Source organism: Erythrolamprus reginae, chromosome 2 (genome assembly GCF_031021105.1).
Source record: "Erythrolamprus reginae isolate rEryReg1 chromosome 2, rEryReg1.hap1, whole genome shotgun sequence".
In the NCBI taxonomy this organism is placed as follows: domain Eukaryota; kingdom Metazoa; phylum Chordata; class Lepidosauria; order Squamata; family Dipsadidae; genus Erythrolamprus; species Erythrolamprus reginae.
Genome location: NC_091951.1, coordinates 334,697,208 through 334,717,512, shown reverse-complemented (window position 1 = coordinate 334,717,512; position 20,305 = coordinate 334,697,208). Strand labels below are relative to the sequence as shown.

Below are 20,305 nucleotides of genomic sequence, written 5' to 3'. Positions count from 1 at the left end.
CAGGTTGAATGCTACAGACAAATAAACCATCCACTAACAAGCTCTAAGAGCCAGTTTAGTGTAATGCAGGGGTGTCAAAATTCATCAAACTCAAGCCCCCAAATCGAGGGCTGCACCATGGTTGTGCTTGACCTCAAGATGGCAGGATGGGCGTGGCTAACTTGGTGTCATCGTGTCAGGGCTCCTGGGGTAGCCCAAGCGTTCTGCCAGCGAAAACGGGATCCCAAACTCCGTCTCCAGCTGTGATAGCTTCCTGCAACCCTCTGCCGGTGAAAATGGAGCTCGGGAGGGGATTCTGTTTTCATTCGTTGTTTCACGGGTTTATTTATTTTATTTATATATATATACAGTGTTCCCTCGATTTTCGCGGGTTCGAACTTCGCGAATAGCCTATACCACGGTTTTTCAAAAAATATTAATTAAAAAATACTTTGCGGTTTTTTTTTCTATACCACGGTTTTTCCCACCCGATGACGTCATACATCATCACCAAACTAATAATTTTTGCAAATAAATAACAAAAAAATAATTATTGTTAATAAATAATTATGTTTATACATATCAGGATTACTAAGTGTCTCATTCAATGGTGAATACCAGTAATAATGGTGAGTAAATGGTTGTTAAGGGAATGGGAAATGGTAATTTAGGGGTTTAAAGTATTAAGGGATGGCTTGTGATACTGTCCATAGCCAAAAATGGTGTATTTACTTCCGCATCTCTACTTTGCGGAAATTCGACTTTCGCGGGCGGTCTCGGAACGCATCCCCCGCGGAAATCGAGAGAACACTGTATATTAGATTGGTATGCCGCCCCTCTCCGGAGACTCGGAGCAGCTCACAACAAGAACCAGTACAAATCCAATACATTAAAACAATTTAAAACCCTTAATATAAAAAACAATCGTACATCTCATACAGACCATACATAAAGCGGAACGGCCCGGGGGAATCAATTTCCCTATGCCTGACGACAGAGGTGGGTTTTGAGGAGTTTGCGAAAGGCAAGGAGGGTTGGGGCAGTCCTAATCTCCAGGAGGAGTTGATTCCAGAGGGTCGGGGCCTCCATAGAGAAGGCTCTTCCCCTAGGTCCCATCAGACGACATTGTTTAGTCGACGGGACCCAGAGAAGGCCAACCCTGTGGGACCTGACCGGTCTCTGGGATTCGTGCGGCAGAAGGCGGTCCCAGAGATATTCTGGTCCGATGCCATGAAGGGCTTTATAGGTCATAACCAACACTTTGAATTGTGACCGGAAACTGATCGACAACCAATGCAGACTGCGGAGAGTTGGTGTAACATGGGCATATTTAGGAAAGCCCATGATTGCTCTCGCAGCTGCATTCTGCACGATCTGAAGTTTCCGAACAACCTTCAAAGGTTGTTTTCAGGGCAGCCCTGCGGGCCAGATCTAGGCATCCTAAGGGCCAGATCTGGCCCATGAGCCTTTAGTTTGACAGCCCTGGTGTAGCGGTTAAGGCACCAGACTAGAAATCAAGAGATGAGTTCTACTTCCGCCTGAGGCACAAAAGCAGTTGGATGACTGGAGAAAAAAATCTCTCTTTCTCAGCCTTGGGAAGGAGACCATGGGACCGCCCTGGAAAAAGTGAAGGACCAGCCTGCAGTGCTTCTGCCAGCAAAAACAGAGTTCAGCCTTCTGCAACAGTGAAAACGAAGCCCAGGAGCCCATTTTTGAGCCATTCGAGCCACCACAAAGGTTCCTGACATGAGTGACACCAAGCTGGTTATGACTACCCTGGCCAGACACACCCTACTCTCCTGTAGTCAAACACAACCCTGATGCAGTCCTCAATGACATCGAGTTTGACACCCCCGTATTAACACATACCGATAGAGTAACAGCATCACTGGGCCTTAGAACTTGCTCCTAGGTTACATTAACTTTGCAATATGTTAGTTTGGGTTTAATTATTTTTTAAAAAAGAAGCCTCGCATGAACAAAGTGTTGGTTATGACCTATAAAACCCTACATGTCTTCGGAGAGCGGTGGCATACAAATCTAATCAATAAATAAAATAAATAATTAAATAAATGCATGGCACAGGATCAGATTATCTGCGAGACCGCCTTCTCCCGCACAAATCCCAGCAACTGGTGAGGTCCCACAGAGTTGGCCTCCTTAAGGTCCCGTTGACCAAACAATGTCATCTCGCAGGACCTAGGGGAAGAGCCTTCTCTGTGGGAGCCCCGACCCTCTGGAATCAGCTCCCCCCAGAGATTCGCACTGCCCCCACCCTCCTTGCCTTCTGAAAGAGCTTAAAGACTCATCTTTGCCGCCAAGCTTGGGACTTTTAGATCTTCTCCCTGACCACTGAATGCTTTAAGTATGATCGTTGAATGTTTGGTCAATAAGTTTTTCTTTTAATTGTTTTTAAATTGTAGTATTAGTTGGATTTACATTATTGTTCTGTTTTTATACATGTTGTGAGCCGCCCCGAGTCCTCAGAGAGGGGCGGCATACAAATCCAATTAAATAAATAAATAAAATAAATAAAAAGGTGACAAGACATCTGATTGCGTTCAATCAGCAACTTTTCATTTTGAATCGTACTTGGTGGATTTAGTCACATGAAATGACAATCAATATTTAGTGACTTAATCACTTTACGTCACTGTAGATCTGTTTCTTTTTCAACGCCCTACAATTATTTGCAATATGGGTTAAAACAGCAAGATTTGGTCTATGGTGATATACCAAAGTTTATTTTGCACCTGAATAGAATTCTTTATTCTTTGCACCTGAATCCATTTGCAAAAACTTCCAGAGCTTCTGTTTATTGAAAAACTAACTGCAGTACTATATGAGCAATCCCACAAAACCTCAGAAGGAACACTGATTGCACAACTCATAGCCTCACACTTTCAAAATATGACATTTCTGGGAATAGAAATGCCCAAAATTGAATTAACTGCTTTTTCCTGTTTCTGAAGAGAATAGCTTTCAGTTAGAAACCTTGGCATCTAAATTGGGGGAGTGGGGGGAGACACATTTGTGTGCAATCTACAAAGTACGTGGTTGGCATATGTCAAAGTTGTTTTGTTCTTTACAAAAGTATGTCTCTGACTTTTCAACTGAGTTTTCTCGTCAATAAATAAGATCCAATTTCATATAGCAAGAGAGATAATAAAAGGCTTTTCAAACAAGAGCCTTAGAAGATGCTAATCTACACAGGAGTCAATATTTTTGAGTTCAGTAAAAGTTAATTTAAAACCAGCATGTGTAACATTCCAATCTAAGAATTCCCCTATGAGCAAGGTCCTTTCAGTGAAGTTTCAAACAATTCAAGAAGCAATTTATGAATGAGATGTCCACTTGCTAGAGGGGTCATCAAATCATCCTTATTTTAGAGTAATGGCATGTTAGCTAGGACTAACCATGAGTCACTTTTTTGAGAGATGGATGCTTATACAGTGGAACCCCGACATAAGAGCTGCTCTACTTAAGAGCAACTCGAGATAAGAGCTGGGAGGGGAGAGATATTTTTGTTTTACTTACAAGCCCAAATTCGAGATACAAGCGCCAAGGAGCTGTCTCCTGAAGCCGAACGCTAACTTCCGCGTTCGGCTTCAGGAGACAGCTGCGAAGCGGCGCGCGTGTTTTAAAAGGTTGCAGCCGGCCTGGGGGGCTCGGGGGGGTGCTTGCAGCTTTCTTTCTTGCTCTTTTTCTTTCTCTCTTTTACCTTCCCTTCCTCTATTTCTTCTTTTCTTTCTCCTTCCCACCTTCTTCCCTCCCTCCCTCCCTTCACTCATTCCTCTCTTACTCTCCCCTTTCATAAGTTTCCTTGCTTCCTTCCTCTGTTCCTGTCCCTTCCCCCTTTCTTTCTTTCTTTCTTTCTTTCTTTCTTTCTTGCTCTTTTTCTTTCTCTCTTTTACCTTCCCTTCCTCTATTTCTTCTTTTCTTTCTCCTTCCCACCTTCTTCCCTCCCTCCCTCCCTTCACTCATTCCTCTCTTACTCTCCCCTTTCATAAGTTTCCTTGCTTCCTTCCTCTGTTCCTGTCCCTTCCCTCTTTCCTTCCTTCCTTCCCACCCTCCGTCCATTCATTCACCCATTCCTCTCTTGATCGCTTAAAGCCGGTCCCTAGTGCAAAAAGGGTTGGGGACCTCTGTCCTACAGGGTTGGGTGGCAGAGAAGTTGAACATATGTAAATTTAAAAGTTTAAGAAAGTTTACAAGTTAAGTGAAAGAAACTTCATTATTCATTTATATGTACATGTACATTTCTTCATTAAAAACATGTCTTTCTGCATAATTTAGACTAACTTTGTGAGTTTTTTGAGGGCTGGAACCAATTAAAATTATTTACATTAATTCCTATGGGGAAAAGTCGTTCGAGATAAGAGCTGCTCGACTTAAGAGCCCAGGTCCGGAACGAATTAAACTCGTATCTCGAGGTACCACTGTACTAGAAAGAGAGGGAGTGAGTAGCTTATTTAGAGAAGTCTCCAAATAGCATCATTAATGAAGTGAGCCTGAGACTTGGTTTATAAAATGCATTTCCTTAATGTTAGTGGTTTGTTTTTGGCTTAGCCGGGGTGGCGCAGTGGTTAGAGTGAAGCACTGCAGGCTACTTCAGCTAACTGCTAGCTATAGTTCAGCAGTTCAAATCTCACCATGGGCTTAAGGTTGACTCAGCCTTCCATCCTTCCATGGTGGGTAAAATGAGGAACCAGATTGTTGGGGGCAATAGGCTGATTCTGTAAACCGCTTCGAAAGGGCTATAAAAGCACTATAAAGCAGTATATAAGTCTAAATGCTATTGCTATTACTATTAGCATATTGTGTGATCCCAGCCACTATGATTTGTAAACCATAGTTTGAGTTAATGTTGATTGATTGATTGATTGATTGATTGATTGATTGATTGACTGGATTTATATGCCACTCCTCTCCAAGGACTCGGGGCGCCTTACAACATATAAAGAAACAATACAGCATCCTAAATCCAATTAATTTAAATTAATAATCTAAAAAATCTAGAACCAATTAAAACTTTCATTCCCATTCAGTCAACTAGCTCTCAATACATTTGTCAGCCAGGGGCTAGAGTCTAGTGGCCCCAAGCCTGGTGGCACAAATGAGTCTTGAGACTCTTGCAAAAGGTGAGGAGGGTGGGGGTGGTGCAAATCTCTGGGGGGAGCTGATTCCAGAGGGCTGGGGCCCCCACAGAGAAGGCTCTTCCCCTAGGTCCCGTCAGACGACATTGTCTAGTTGACAGGACCCGGAGAAGGCCGGCCCTGTGGGACCATATGCTGTGCTTATTTTAATTTATTTAATTATCACTTCACAACGGCTATATACTAATACAATATGTAAAGTATATCTGAGAGTTCCGCTGCTATCCTTTCTTGCTGTCTGTTTTATTTATCTATCTATTTATCTATCTATCTATTTATCTATCTATCTATCATTTACTTACTTACTTACTTACTTACTTACCTACCTACTTACTTACTTATTGGATTTCTATGCCGCCCTCTCCGTAGTCTCGGGCCGTCTAACAACAATGATAAAAACAGCATGGAACAATCCAATCCAATAGTAAAATAACTAAAAAAAAACCTTATTATAAAAACCAAACATACACACAGACATACCATGCGTAAATTGTAAAGGCCTAGGGGGAAAGAATATCTCAGTTCCCCCATGCCTGACGGCAGAGGTGGGTTTTAAGAAGTTTACGAAAGGCGAGGAGAGTGGGGGCAATTCTAATCTCTGGGGGGAGTTGGTTCCAAAGGGCTGGGGCCACCACAGAGAAGGCTCTTCCCCTGGGTCCCGCCAAACGACATTGTTTAGTTGATGGGACTCTGAGAAGGCCCACTCTGTGGGACCTAACTGGTCGCTGGGATTCGTGCGGCAGAAGACGGTCCCAGAGATAATCTGGTCCTGTGCCATGAAGGGCTTTATAGGTCATAACCAACACTTTGAATTGTGACCGGAAACTGATCAGCAACCAATGCAGACTGTGGAGTGTTGGTGTAACATGGGCATATTTGGGGAAGCCCATGACTGGCCTAATGAGATTGCTCTGAAAATAATAAACTAAACTTGGTTTGCCTACCCTAGAATACTCTAGATAGGTTGGGACTATAACTCCCAGAATTCCCAGCCAAAAAACTAATAGTAGCCAAAATGGAGAAGGCAGACATCAGAGTGAAATGAAAAAACCCTTATCTGTATTGAACACCTTTTAATTTACACTAATTTAAAGAGGGCAGTAAGTAAGTTGGCATAGAAACCTAATAAATAAATAAAGTTCTAGTTTGAAGATTTTGTGGGGAAAATCTACTCACTTTCCTCTCTCAAGAAACACAACCTTTTCTCTAGACAGACTTATATTGCAACCTGATCTTACAGCCACAAAACTGAAAATAATTTTAATAATGCGTTTGACGGGAATTGGTTCTTTAAAACTGCAAGGAAAATCTTAAATTGCTGCTGTCCCATTTAACCAAGAAATTAAAGTGTGTTGAGACAGCGCCCTCTTAAGGCCAAAAAGTGTAAATATATCTATGAAAGACAGCCAATGCAGTCTCCAGAGAAGTTTACAATTAAAAAATAGCCCTGGTAGAAAGCAACAGTAATGAGATGCCACAGGATAGCAAATATACTGCATTTCTTCCTTTATTCCCTTGCTACACTCATTTTTTCAAAAGGGGGAGGAAGAGAGGGAGGGAAGCTAAGACGCCCACTGCAGTGGCTCTAAGCCTAGAAGAAAGTGCCAAATCAAATAATTAGAAAGCAAAGCTGTTCAAACAGGAAGAACTTTATCCCATAAGCATACAAAAAACCCTTCTTTCAAACTGCTCATACATTGCCCGCCCCCCAATGCCCTGCAGCCAAAGCAAGCCGAAGAAAGTCAGAACACTATAAAAAAAAGAGATCACCATACCAGGAGTGGATTCATCCCAAATCGGACCAGATCACTTGAAACATTGGTGATGTAATTTGGGTGTCATAGATCCAGTCTGTGCTCTATGCCAGTGTTTCCCAACCTTGCCCACTTGAAGATATTTGGACTTCAACTCCCAGAATTCCATAGCCAGCGAATGCTGGCTGGGGAATTCTGGGAGTTGAAGTCCAGATATCTTCAAGTGGCCAAGGTTGGGAAACACTGCTCTATGCCATTTTTTTTCCTGACTTTTTCGCCAATTTTCCCGTGTTTGTGGAAGGTCTTAAGCATAAAACTTATCAGGAAAGACCATGAACTCAATCTGTATAGTCTAGAGCAGTGTTTCCCAACCTTGGCAACTCGAAGATATTTGAACTTCAACTCCCAGAATTTGCCAGCCAGCAAATGCTGTCTGGGGAATTCTGGGAGTTGAAGTCCAGATATCTTCAAGTTGTCAAGGTTGGGAAACACTGGTCTAGAGGACAGAAGGGAAAGGGTGGACATGATCGAAACATTTAAATAGGTTAAAGGGTTAAATAAGGTTGAGGAGGGAAGTGTTTTTTAATAGGAAAGTGAACACAAGAACAAGGGGGCAAAATCTGAAGTTAGTTGGGGGAAAGATCAAAAGCAACATGAGAAAATATTATTTGACTGAAAGAGTAGTAGATGCTTGGAACAAACTTCCACCAGATGTGGTTGGCAAATCCACAGTAACCCAATTTAAACATGACTGGGATAAAGTATATCCATCCCAAGATGAAATACAGGAAATAGTATAAGGGCAGACTAGATGGACGATGAGGTCTTTTTCTGCCGACAATCTTCTATGCTTCTATGTTTGTTTGTTTGTTTGTTTGTTTGTTTATACATTTATATATACATTAATTCATTCATTCATTCATTCAATCAATCAATCATTTATTAGATTTTTATGCCGCCCTTCTCAAAGCAACTCATGGAGGCGTACAATATTGTAAATGCAATGTGAGAAATCTAATTATTTTTTAAATCAAAATCTTAAAAAAAAAAAACCTTATACAGTCATCCAGGTTCATCCAATTCAATAATTCACATCGTCTGGGGACAATCTCATCGCTCACAGTCCCCAAACATACATGCATACATAGAAACCTAGAAGATTGACGGCAGAAAAAGACCTCATGGTCCATCTAGTCTGCCCTTATACTATTTTTTATCTTAGGATGGATATATGTTTATCCCAGGCATGTTTAAATTCAGTTAACATATTCTTTCTTTCCTTTGTAAGTTTGTATGTTCATTGATTGTTTTTTTTTAAAAAACAACAACCCATATTTAAATGTTTCAATCATGTCCCCCCTTTCCCTTCTGTCCTCCAGACTATACAGATTGAGTTAATTACGTCTTTCCTGATAAGTTTAGGTAGATACATAGATACATACTTCTATGCTGACCAATCCCTTGGGACTCAGGGTGGTTTACAACAATATAAAATGCAATACAATAATAATAAGAAGTCAAATAGAAATACCAAACTATTAAAAAACTCATTATAAAACCCACAACACGCATACCATTCAACATACTTCGGCCGTAACCGGTGTTAATATTCACGGCTCCCAGGTCTGTCGACAAAGCCAAGCAGGGTGGGAGCAGTACGGACATTGAGGGGAAGTTTGTTGGTTTGTTGGTTTATTTGTTTTATTCGACTTCTATGCTGCCCAATCCCGAAGGACTCAGGGCGGCTTGCAACATAGAAACATAGAAACATAGAAGACTGACTTGGAAGAGGGGGGCTTGGCACGCAGCCCAGGAAGCCAACCTCCACTATCTTTGGTCGATTCGAATGAGGAAGTGTTGGATCAACGCATGCACAGAGTTATGCATAGAAGAGACCAAATACAGAAATATTACAGGAGATAAGAGAGGCCACCTGTGTTTGGTGCTACTGTGCTTACTGTGCTCCAGTAATTAGAGCTGCTGATACAAATGGCAGCGTGTTGGTTTGGCCGTTGTGGAAGATTATCTGATCGTTGTTTCTTCAGGATTGTGCCTTGGTGTTTCCGGACTTTGTTTGTTGATTTTTCACGACTTTGAAACCAAAGCAGAACAAAGTGTGTGTGTTTCACTTCATGAAAGAAGGAGGGCTGTGACGTTTCTTCACAGCTGCTAGCTAAGTACTTAAGGAGTTTTTAAGGGGCTTGTACAGCTTGCAAGGTTATTTTGGGAGGAGTGCTCTTTGCAATTGTTTTTTTTTTAATTTTGTGATAAAGAACATTGTTTTTGAACTTTCAAGTGTGTGTGTGTGTCTGAAATTTGTACCCTTGAATTTTCAGGAGACTCATACCATAGAGCCCAGCAGAACAACTTTAAGCTCGGTTTATGTTTAGTTTATTGAGTGACTAATAATTAACTGGGTACATACAACCAATTAGCCAAAATCCATCAGATCACACTTCAGCTTGGGGTGATCTGTAAACTCTGCATACACCTCTTCAAATCTCAAAGGCAAATCATCTTTGTCTGACTAATTCTTCAAGTATTGCTGGGGGGAAAATCTAAATAAATTTCCAACCATTTCAGCTTTGGGAGAGGCAAACAACCACTTTACTCCACCATTAACGGGAACAGACACAGGAGACCAAAATAAGAAAGCAAGCAAGCGAAGAAGAAGAAAAATAAAATTATTCTATCATTTGGGGGGGATTTGTGCATCTTTTCTTCTTGCATACCAGCAGGCTAGAATGGCCAGCTGTAGGGAATCCCTGTTCCATTTTCCCAAGCGATTTCCCTCTGTGCAACATTTGGCTTGGCAGCCAACGCTTAAAACCCCACCATCAAAAGTGTGTTAATCCTTCCCTAATTCTAAGCGGGCTTAATACCAGCCAGAACAGAGATTCTTGGAAGCCAAATTGACTGCACACTTCCTGTTTCTGGTATTTGGCAAGTTCAAACTCCTGTTAAGTTCCAGGAGGAGACTTCGATTTCGTCAAACACCTGCACCAGCTGTTTATCCCAATATAATAGCTCAATAGTTCTGGAGACCTCACCTACAAAAAGATATTGACAAAATTGAACGGGTCCAAAGACGGGCTACAAGAATGGTGGAAGGTCTTAAGGATAAAACGTATCAGGAAAGACTTAATGAACTCAATCTGTATAGTCTGGAGGACAGAAGGGAAAGGGGGGACATGATCGAAACATTTAAATATGTTAAAGGGTTAAATAAGGTTCAGGAGGGAAGTGTTTTTAATAGGAAAGTGAACACAAGAACAAGGGGACACAATCTGAAGTTAGTTGGGGGAAAAGTCAAAAGTAACATGAGAAAATATTATTTTACTGAAAGAGTAGTAGATCCTTGAAACAAACTTCCAGCAGACATGGTAGATAAATCCACAGTAACTGAATTTAAACATGCCTGGGATAAACATATATCCATCCTAAGATAAAATACAAGAAATGGTATAAGGGCAGACTAGATGGACCATGAGGTCTTTTTCTGCCGTCAGACTTCTATGTTTCTATGTTTCAATGCTAAAGGTAATCTTAAGGAAGTGGATCAGTGATGGGCTCCTACGAGTACGGTTATGTCCCCAGAACCGGTAGAAAAAAAAATTTTTTTCTTTTTCTCCCTTCTTGGTATATATTTCCTATCGCAGTAAATGAAATTGAATGTGTATAATTTTAGAAGAGCTGTGTTTGCTTGTGTGTGTGTGTGTGTACATACATGTAGAGTTTATATAGTAGATAATGTACAGTACTGTATATTTTCGTGTGCCTGTGTGTAATATGAATGTACACGTATGGCATATACACATAGAATTAAACAGTGTACAGTATTTTGGATGTTCAGTAATAGTAAATAGATGGGGAAATTGTATCTCTTGGAGGAGAGGCCAGGCAGCCTAACCCTAATGGAAACCCTTGATGTGAGTGATGTCAATCCAGTCACATGACCTTTAAGCCCCCCGGGTCTCATGAATATCAAGCCACTCCCTCCTGGTCACATGGCCAGCAAGCCGCACCCACAAAATAAGCCACACCCTTCAGCCCTTCAATGAAGTGGATTGAATGAAGAAAAGATGAAAGGTGATTATTCGTGAACCTATCTGCCGACACAATCTGTAAAGAAGGTTAGTCCAATCAACTCGGCACAGTAAAAACACATAACTGCTGCTTATCTCTTCTTTTAAAAGTCTGCTCCAGAGAAAGACAAATCCTCTGGCTCCACATGTTACATATTTACATTGCTCCTTTACTTTTTCTTTAAACAACACTGTGATTTGTATCATTCTGTATAATTTACTCCAGCTCTTCTCATCAGCCAAGAAGTACGTAAGACTTGACCAGAGGTAAGCGACAGCGTGCCAGAAAAGCTCTTAAGACTCACTTCAGACATTGGCAGAACAAACAAGCAACATGTTCTGAACGAAGAAGATATAAAATCAATGTAACAGGTCCCTGATAAGTTTTATACATCTATTTTAGTCAGGACACAGCTACCACAAAAATGATAAAACACCCACCCACCCACCCACCCAGAGGTGGTTGTCAGGACTAGGCCTAATCTGATATAATATTCCAATTGCAGAAAGAAAGAAAGAAAGAAGGAAGGAAGGAAGGAAGGAAGGAAGGAAGGAAGGAAGGAAGGAAGGAAGGAAGGAAGGAAGGAAGGAATCAACATAATGAATAAAACTTTGAAAGAATGCTTAGTCATTGTGATGCCAAAGAATGAGCTATAACTTGATTGGTTGACTAATGTATATAACATGATACACCTTTGCATAGGTGTGGCTTGAAGATATTGTGGTTTGAAGATTAGTTTGGTTTGAAGTAGTTACTGTGTGGCTTGTGATTGTAGCATACAGTAGAATCGCCTAATGAGATAGTTACAGTGTAAATATATAGAACAGTTTTGCTAAGAAGAAGTAAATATTTTCTTAAATAACTTTCTGCTGTGTTTGTCTTCAATTATCTGCAAAGACTTTAGTTCCTGGTATCCTGGTCTGTAGCTGCCCTATTTGGGTTGGGTACCTTCAGAAAAATGCAACTCTAACAATGGTATTCTGCCACTTCAGACTGGTTCAATCTGTGGCTGGCACCTGAATTGGACAGTGAGGAGGATGGTGAAGACTCAGCCAGAGCCTTTGGAACCTCCAGCATCTCTTGGCAGTGGTGAGGAAGAAGAGGCTTCTCCTCTTCTTGATATAAGAGCCCACAGAGCTGCCAAGAGACAGGAATGGTTACTCCAGAGGAGGTCTCCTCGGGAGAAGACTGGGGGCTAATTGCCCACTCCCCTAATCTACTTAAGAACAGAAGAGGCAGCTGCAGGAAACAACAGTTTAGATCAGCAGTGGGCAATTAATTTTGCCATGGGGCTGCATGAGAAATTAGGATGGTTTTAGAGGAACGGACTAATATAATTAACTTAGTTCTACCCAATACTGTAAAGACCCAGACCCTGGCCAGACCTAAACACCCAGACCCATTCTACAGACCCCTAATTGTTTGCTTTACGGCAGCGGTCCCCAAACTACGGCCCGCGGGCTGCATGTGGCCCACTGAGGCCATTTATCCGGCCCACGGGTGAGTGACACAACACAGTGTTCCATCTAATTTTCTATGAATAAAATGCGGTATTTTGTTAGTAACTAATATCAATCATCAAAAAAGTTGCAAAAGTTTTTTTTTCTAATTTTGTCAACCAGTTACATTCATTTTCTTTTAATTAAAATCCCTCCTTAATGTTCCTTCAAAAAGTACACCAATTATATTCTAACTTATTAACCATTATGCCAAAGTGCTTCCTTCTTTCTTTATACATTTTTCTATAAGCCAAGAAAACCTACAATCAGATGTTAACAAAAGAAAATTAAAAACAAAACATAAACATATATGAATTTCAGACTTCTCCCCCCCCCTCTAAATAGTACGTTCCCATTTTGTTTTTTACTTTAAAATAAGGTATGTGCAGTGTGCGTAGCGATTTGTTCATAGTTTTTTTTTTTAATAGTCCAGCCCTTCAACAGTCTGAGGCAGGGGTCCCCAAACTTTTTACACAGGGGGCCAGTTCACGGTCCCTCAGACTGTTGGAGGGCCGGACTATAAAAAAAACCCCTGTGAACAAATCCCTATGCACACTGCACATACCTTATTTAAAGTAAAAACCAAAATGGGAACATATAAAATATTTAAAATAAAGAAGTAATAAGTAATTAAGTAATTAATAATTAAGTAATAAAGTAATTTATACTTCTTTATTAACAAGTAAATTTAAACTTAAATCAACAAACTCCATTTCTCCTTCCTTCCTTCCTTCCTTCCCTCCCTTCCTTCCTCTCCACTTCTCTCTTCCCTCTTCCTTTTCTCTCATTTGTTTCATTTTCCTCTCCCTCGTTCTTTCCCTCCATCATTTTCTCATTTTTTCTCTCTCTTTCTTTCCATCGCTCCCTCTCCCTTTCTCTCTCCCTCTCCCTCTCCCTTTTTCTTTCTTTTTTCTCTCTGTCCCTCTCTCTTTCTTTCTTTCTTTCTTTCTCTCTCTTCTCTTTCTCACTCACTCTCTTTCTAACTCTCCCTCTTTGTATCTCTCACACTTTCTCTATTTCTCCCTTTCTTTCTTTCTTTCTTTCTTTCTTTCTTTCTTTCTTTCTTTCTCTCTCTCCCTTTCTATCTCTCCTCTTCATTTCTCTCTCCCTCTCTATCTCTCCCTCTTTCTCTCTCTTATTATATCAATCGGTAAAATCTCATGTGCTGCTGCGGGCCGGTTAAAAGACCTCAGCGGGCCGCATCCGGCCCACGGGCCGTAGTTTGGGGACCACTGGTCTGAGGGATAGTGAACTGACCCCCTGTGTAAAAAGTTTGGGGACCCCTGGTTTACGGCAACACAGTGCACCACAGTCACTACGCTGGAGTTTTTGTGTGGTTTCTGTGCTCGGCTGCTCTCGGTAGGAGGTCGGGGTCCGCTCCAGTACGAGGATGAAAGAGTTCAAGGCGTCTGCTGGGACTCCTCCGGTTCCTGCTTTCCTGATGAAGAGGGAACCAGAGGACTCCCGACATACACAGTGAGCTCTTTCATCCTCGCACTGGAGCAGACCCCGACCTCCGCAGACCGGTCACAGATTGCAGGCAGGCTGGTCACAGACAGTGGGCGGGCCAGATGCGGCCCGCGGGCCACCCCTTGCCCAGGTCTGGTTTAGATTCTTGTATCTGTTGTGATTGTCTCGTGAAAATCTCTACTCTGCTTTTCTGCCTTGGATTGCTTATCTTGGAAAACTCCTGGGCATTTTGCCAAGCCTTTGGAAACTATATGAGATAACAAGAACTAATTGCATTGCCTAGCATTAGAAGCTACGTTGTCAATCAAATGACTAGCCTATGTTGTATGTTGTAAGCCGCTCCGAGTCCTCGGAGAGGGACGGCATATAAATACAATAAATAAATAAATACTTTCAAGACAAACAGAACGAAGCATGGTGAAACTGCTGGCAGCTGTAATTTACCAACATCTGGAAGGTTTCACCATCAGCATCCATATCACCCACATCAATTCTTGATCATGTCTTACCTTGCGCCACCAATATCCACTCCAACCATCAGCTGGCCATTCAGCGAAAGGATCTCATCTCGCAAGCGAACTTTTCCACATTTCCCTGCCGGACTGTTTTTCTTCAAATCCGTGACCCAAATGCTTCCAACATCAAGCACTGGGCCTTTATGTCCCCTCTTTCTTCTCCCCATTCTCCGTTTTTCGCCATAGTCCCCAAAAGTGGGGATATTGCCAAAACTTAGGCCGAGAGGCTCCGTCGTTTCTGGATCCTTGGTTAAGTAAAGCGTGCAGATTTCCATATCCAAAGGACTGGGGCTGTAGTGTAGCTTCCCCTCTTCCATTGGGAAGTTCAACTGGATGTACTCTCTCAGTTTTTTAATGGCGGAATGGCAAAGGCCGTGCTCCGGTTCCCCAGCTTCCTGTGTCAGATGGCCCTGCAACCATCGATAAAGGATGGGAAGAAACAGCATCGCGTTTTCTGGAGTGATGGGCATGGTGGGTCACGCCAGGATTCCATTATGTCAAGAAAGGGTCCTTCTTCAAGTGGGTCAGATCGAAGTTCCTTCTCAAGCCAAAGTTGTTGGGTAGTTCATCCCCAGCCATCTTGATAGGACCAAGAAAACGCAGGGAAAAAAGACCCACAAGAACAGCCAAAAGTTTTGAGCGTGTGTTTTTTTAAAAGGCCTCTTCTTCCACTTCCAATTTGGCCAGGACAATCCAGGGCCTTTATGAAAGAGAACGAAAACTGTTGCTCTGGAATCCACAGCGAAAGAACAAAGAAAGAGAGCAGATTTTCATGCTTGCCTCCTTTCACAGCTGTCCACACACAGAAATGTATGATCACCAGCCTGGAATTTTCTCCTCCGCGCTCTCCCACACCTGCTTGACCTAGAAAAAGGGAAACGGCCCAATTAAAAACCATAAATCTGTTTTCAGATGCAGGATTAGAGGCTTATCTGCCGTGCTTAATAATGAGAAGATTTTTGCCCAAGATTATTTTGTTTATTGGTTAATTCTGTAATCTGTTCATTTTGCTTTCTGTTAACTTATGTGGGTTATTCATTATTTACTACAAAGACTGCGGGCAGGAAGAAGAGGAGGCATCAAAGACAAATTTCTAATTATGCAGAATAGTTTCACAGACAGAGGCAGATTTTATAGTTAACCTCTTCATCTACATAGAAAAAAGGGAGGGAGGAAGGAAGGAAGGAAGGACTTGTATATCTTTTAATCTTGAATTTTTATGTTGGTGAGAAGCTCAAATTGCCCTTGTTTTTCAATTGTGGAGTGAAGATAAAATGCAGGAAATAGTATAAGGGCAGACTAGATGGACCATGAGGTCTTTTTCTGCCGTCAGTCTTCTATGTTTCTATGATGCAGTAATGGCAAACCTTTTTTTTGCTCAGGGGCCAAAAGGGCGTATGTGATAGTCCACATGTCCGCATCCATAATGCAATGCCCATTCCCCCACGCATGCGTGCGGACCTCACTGAAGCCTCCGGACTTCCGATAGGCCTGTTGCCCTGTTTTTCGCCCACCCCAGTCTTCAGGAAAGCCTCCGGAGCCTGTGGATGGTGAAAAACGGGCTCAATTGGCCGATCAGAAGTTCAGAAACAAACTTCCAGTAGGATTATTGTGTTGTTTTTCGCTCTCCATAGGCTTCAGGAAAGCCTCCTGAACCTATGGTAGGCCCGTTGGGTCTGTTTTTCTGAATTTCCAGTAGGCCCGTTTTATTATTATTATTATTATTATTATTATTATTATTATTATTATTTATTGCATTTGTATGCCGCCCCTCTCCGCAGACTCGGGGTGGCTAACAACAGTGGTAAAACAACATGAACAATCCAATTACCCAAAACAACTAAAAAACCCTTATTATAAAAAACCAAACATACACACAAACATACCATGCATAACTTGTAATAGCCTAGGGGGAAAGGATAACTTAACTCCCCCATGCCTGGCGACAAAGGTGGGTCTTAAGTAATTTGCAAAAAACAAGGAGGGTGGGGGCCGTTCTAATCTCTGGGGAGAGTTGGTTCCAGAGGGCCGGGGCCGCCACAGAGAAGGCTCTTCCCTTGGGGCCCGCAAAACGACATTGTTTGGTTGACGGGACCCGGAGAAGGCCAACTCTGTGGGGCCTTATCGGCCGCTGGGATTCGTGCAGTAGAAGGCGGTTCCGGATGTATTCTGGCCCAATGCCATGTAGGGCTTTAAAGGTCATTACCAACACTTTGAATTGTGACCAGAAACCGATCAGCAGCCAGTGCAGGCTGCGGAGTGTTGCAGAAACGTGGGTGAATCTAGGAAGCCCCACTATGGCTCTCGCGGCCGCATTCTGCACGATCTGAAGTTTCCGAACACTTTTCAGAGGTTGCCCCATGTAGAGAGCGTTGCAGTAATCGAACCTCGAGGTGATGAGAGCATGAGTGACTGTGAGCAGTGACTCCCTGTCCAAATAGGGCCGCAACTGGTGCACCAGGCGAACCTGGGCAAACGTCCCCCTCGCCACAGCCGAAAGATGATGTTCCAATGTCAGCTGTGGATCGAGGAGGACGCCCAAGTTGTGGACCCTCTCTGAGGGGGTCAATAGTTCCCCCCCCCAGGGTAATGGACGGACAGATGGAATTGTCCTTGGGAGGCAAGACCCACAGCCACTCCGTCTTGTCTGGGTTGAGTTTGAGTTTGTTGACACCCATCCAGGCCCCAACAGCCTCCAGGCTGTTTTATCCGTTTTTCACCACCCACAGGCTCTGGAGACTTTCCTAAAGCCAGGGAAGGGTAAAAGCAGCCTCCCTCTCCCTCCGGAAGGCCAAAATTCAGCTGGCGCTGGAGCTGACATAGGGCAACACCTCACACGCCCTCAGATGCCACCTGTGGAACGTGTGCCATAGGTTTGCCATCACAGGTATAGTGCTTAAGGTTCTGGCCTAGAAATCAGGAGTCTGTGAGTTCTAGTCTTGTTTTAGACATGAATGCCTTTGTGCCACTCCTTCTCTTTCAGCTCTACCCACCTCATGGGATAGTTGCTAGAGAGAATAGGAGAAGGGAAGAATATTACATGTGTTTGCTGCCTTGAGTAACATATAACGTAATACAGGTGAGATAAAAACTAGAAAGTAAAAATGTTCTTTAAAAAACCAAGTTTAGATACCAACAAATGTTAACGTTTTATCCAAGATTCAAAGTTTTAAAAAGTTTTTTAAAGAGTTATCATAATATCTCAGGGAAGTACTGACTTTTGCCAGGCTCATCCATTGACCTGAATCATAAAAATATCTTTGCTCAATGTGTGGATGAGCCCAGGCATTCTGATTTTCAAACAATTGATTAGTGTGACATGCAAACCAAATCATTCACACATTTCACTAAGCCACATTTCACTAGACCAGTGTTTCTCAAATAGTAGGGCAGCCCCCCCCGAGGGGGCATGGAATGATGCCGGGGGGCATGTGTGACCCCCGGTGAACATGGGTGATCCCTCTAAATCGCTTCCCCCAAAGGGGAGTGTTTTCCCAATTGCACACTGCTCCAAGCCTGGAAGAGAAGGCAGCCAGATGGGGCGGGTTCTTGTTCTTGGCGGACATGAACAGCATGGTGAGCCTGCTACCATAGTTCCCTCTAAGCTGAGCAGTGAGCAATCGCTCACTTAAAAATCATCATCAACTCAGAGTTTTCCAAACCTGCCCAGAAGCCGAGAGGGAAGGAGTGAGAGGGAAGGAGAGAGAGAGGAAGAGAGGAAGAAAGAGAAACGGATAGAAAAAAGAGAGGAAGGAAAAGAGAAAGAAAAAGAATGGGAGTAAGGAAGAGAGAAAGAAAATCAAAATCTAGTTTGAAACTAGCTCAACTATTTAAGTGGCATTTTGATATTGATAGAGTTGCCCTATTATGAGCTCACTGTTATAGACACACAGTATAGTATTTTATTTTGAAATTCTTTGAGGCAAAACAGGGTGGGTTTTTTATTTGTTTGTTTGTTTGTTTGTTTGTTTGTTTATTATTTCTTTGCCAGACACTATACTTTTCCGCCCACCCCCCCAAAAAATTAGGGGGAACATTGCCTGCTACTGGACAAGAGAGACCATCCTCTGCAGTTGGGCGAAAGCTTTGAATAGAAACATAGAAGACTGACCGTAGAAAAAGACCTCATGGTCCATCTAGTCTGCCCTTATACTATTTCCTGTATTTTATCTTACAATGGATATATGTTTATCCCAGTCATGTTTAAATTCAGTTACTGTGGATTTACCAACCACGTCTGCTGGAAGTTTGTTCCAAGCATCTACTACTCTTTCAGTGAAATAATATTTCCTCATGTTGCTTTTGATCTTTCCCCCAACTAACTTCAGATTGTGTCTCCTTGTTCTTGTGTTCACTTTCCTATTAAAAACACTTCCCTCCTGAACCTTATTTAACCCTTTGACATATTTAAATGTTTCGATCATGTCCCCCCTTTTCCTTCTGTCCTCCAGAATATACAGATTGAGTTCATTAAGTCTTTCCTGATACATTTTATGCTTAAGACCTTCCACCATTCTTGTAGCCCGTCTTTGGACCCGTTCAATTTTGTCAATATCTTTTTGTAGGTGAGGTCTCCAGAACTGAACACAGTATTCCAAATGTGGTCTCACCAGCGCTCTATGTAAGGGGATCACAATCCCCCTCTTCCTGCTTGTTATACCTCTAGCTATGCAGCCAAGCACCCTACTTGCTTTTCCTACCGCCCAACCACACTGCTCACCCATTTTGAGACGGTCAGAAATCACTACCCCTAAATCCTTCTCTTCTGAAGTTTTTGCTAACACAGAACTGCCAATACAATACTCAGACTGAGGATTCCTTTTCCTCAAGTGCATTATTTTACGTTTGGAAACATTAAACTGCAGTTTCCATTGCTTTGACCATTTATCTAGTAAAGCTAAATCATTTACCATATTACAGACCCCTCCAGGAATATCAACCCTATTGCACACTTTAGAGTCATCGGCAAATAGGCAAACCTTCCCTACCAAACATTCCCCTATGTCACTCACAAACATATTAAAAAGAATGGGAGTCTAAAGCCTCCTTCCACACCATTCGCTGTAAATGCCTGGCAGAGACAGCACTTATGGGCCAAGCCAGTGACCTCAAAACATTGGCTTGATTGAGCTGGCCTGGCCCTGTGTCAAAAGAGGGCCCTAACCAGGATAGCCTATGCCTGCCTAACCGAAAACAGGCTCCACTGAGCTCAGTGTGACTTACTCCCAGCTTAAGAGGGTAGAGCAGCCTTTCCCAGCCAATACTTTGCTTGCAGCTTATAATAAGTAAAATAATAAATATTAACACTAAAATTTCCTTGGGGGCCACATCGAAGAGCTGTGGGGCCATGCAAAATGTTTACTTCTTCCGGGTGGGGGGGGTAATGGAAAATAATTGAGAAGCACTGTACTAGGAGAGGTTACCAAATAGGAAAACTTGAATTAAAACTAAATCTTTTTGCAGATGATGCTATAGTATTGACTGAAACCCCAATTGAAATGATGAAAAGAATAAAGATTTTATTCCAGGAATTTAAAGATCAATCGGGTCTTACAGTTAATATAGAGAAATCAGAGATAATTTGTTTAAATACAGGCCCTAAAGAGCAAATTGAGATACAAAAGGTGTCAGGATTGAAACTAGGACGCAAAAAAATGAAATATTTAGGAGTTTGGCTGTTAAAAAATCCTAATAAAACTGCGATGGTTAATTATAACTTAATATGGAAGAGACTTCAAAAGCAGAGAAGCGCTGTACTAGGCCAGTGATGGTGAACCTATGGCATGGGTGCCACAGGTGGCACACGGAGCCATATCTGCTGGCACATGAGCCGTTGCACTAGCTCA

General features: G+C 42.3%; 1 protein-coding gene across 2 annotated transcripts in view; it reads right to left on the bottom strand.

Annotated features, from left to right (window-relative positions):
- PDZD2 (PDZ domain containing 2) overlaps positions 1–20,305 on the bottom strand; it is a 458,739-nt gene that overhangs the window by 308,197 nt on the left and 130,237 nt on the right. For both annotated transcript variants that reach the window (XM_070743494.1, XM_070743493.1), the window contains exon 2: positions 14,454–15,323. In XM_070743494.1, the coding sequence (XP_070599595.1) occupies positions 14,454–14,929 (476 nt within the window). In that variant the 5' untranslated portion in view covers positions 14,930–15,323. The remainder of the gene's footprint in view (positions 1–14,453; positions 15,324–20,305) is intronic.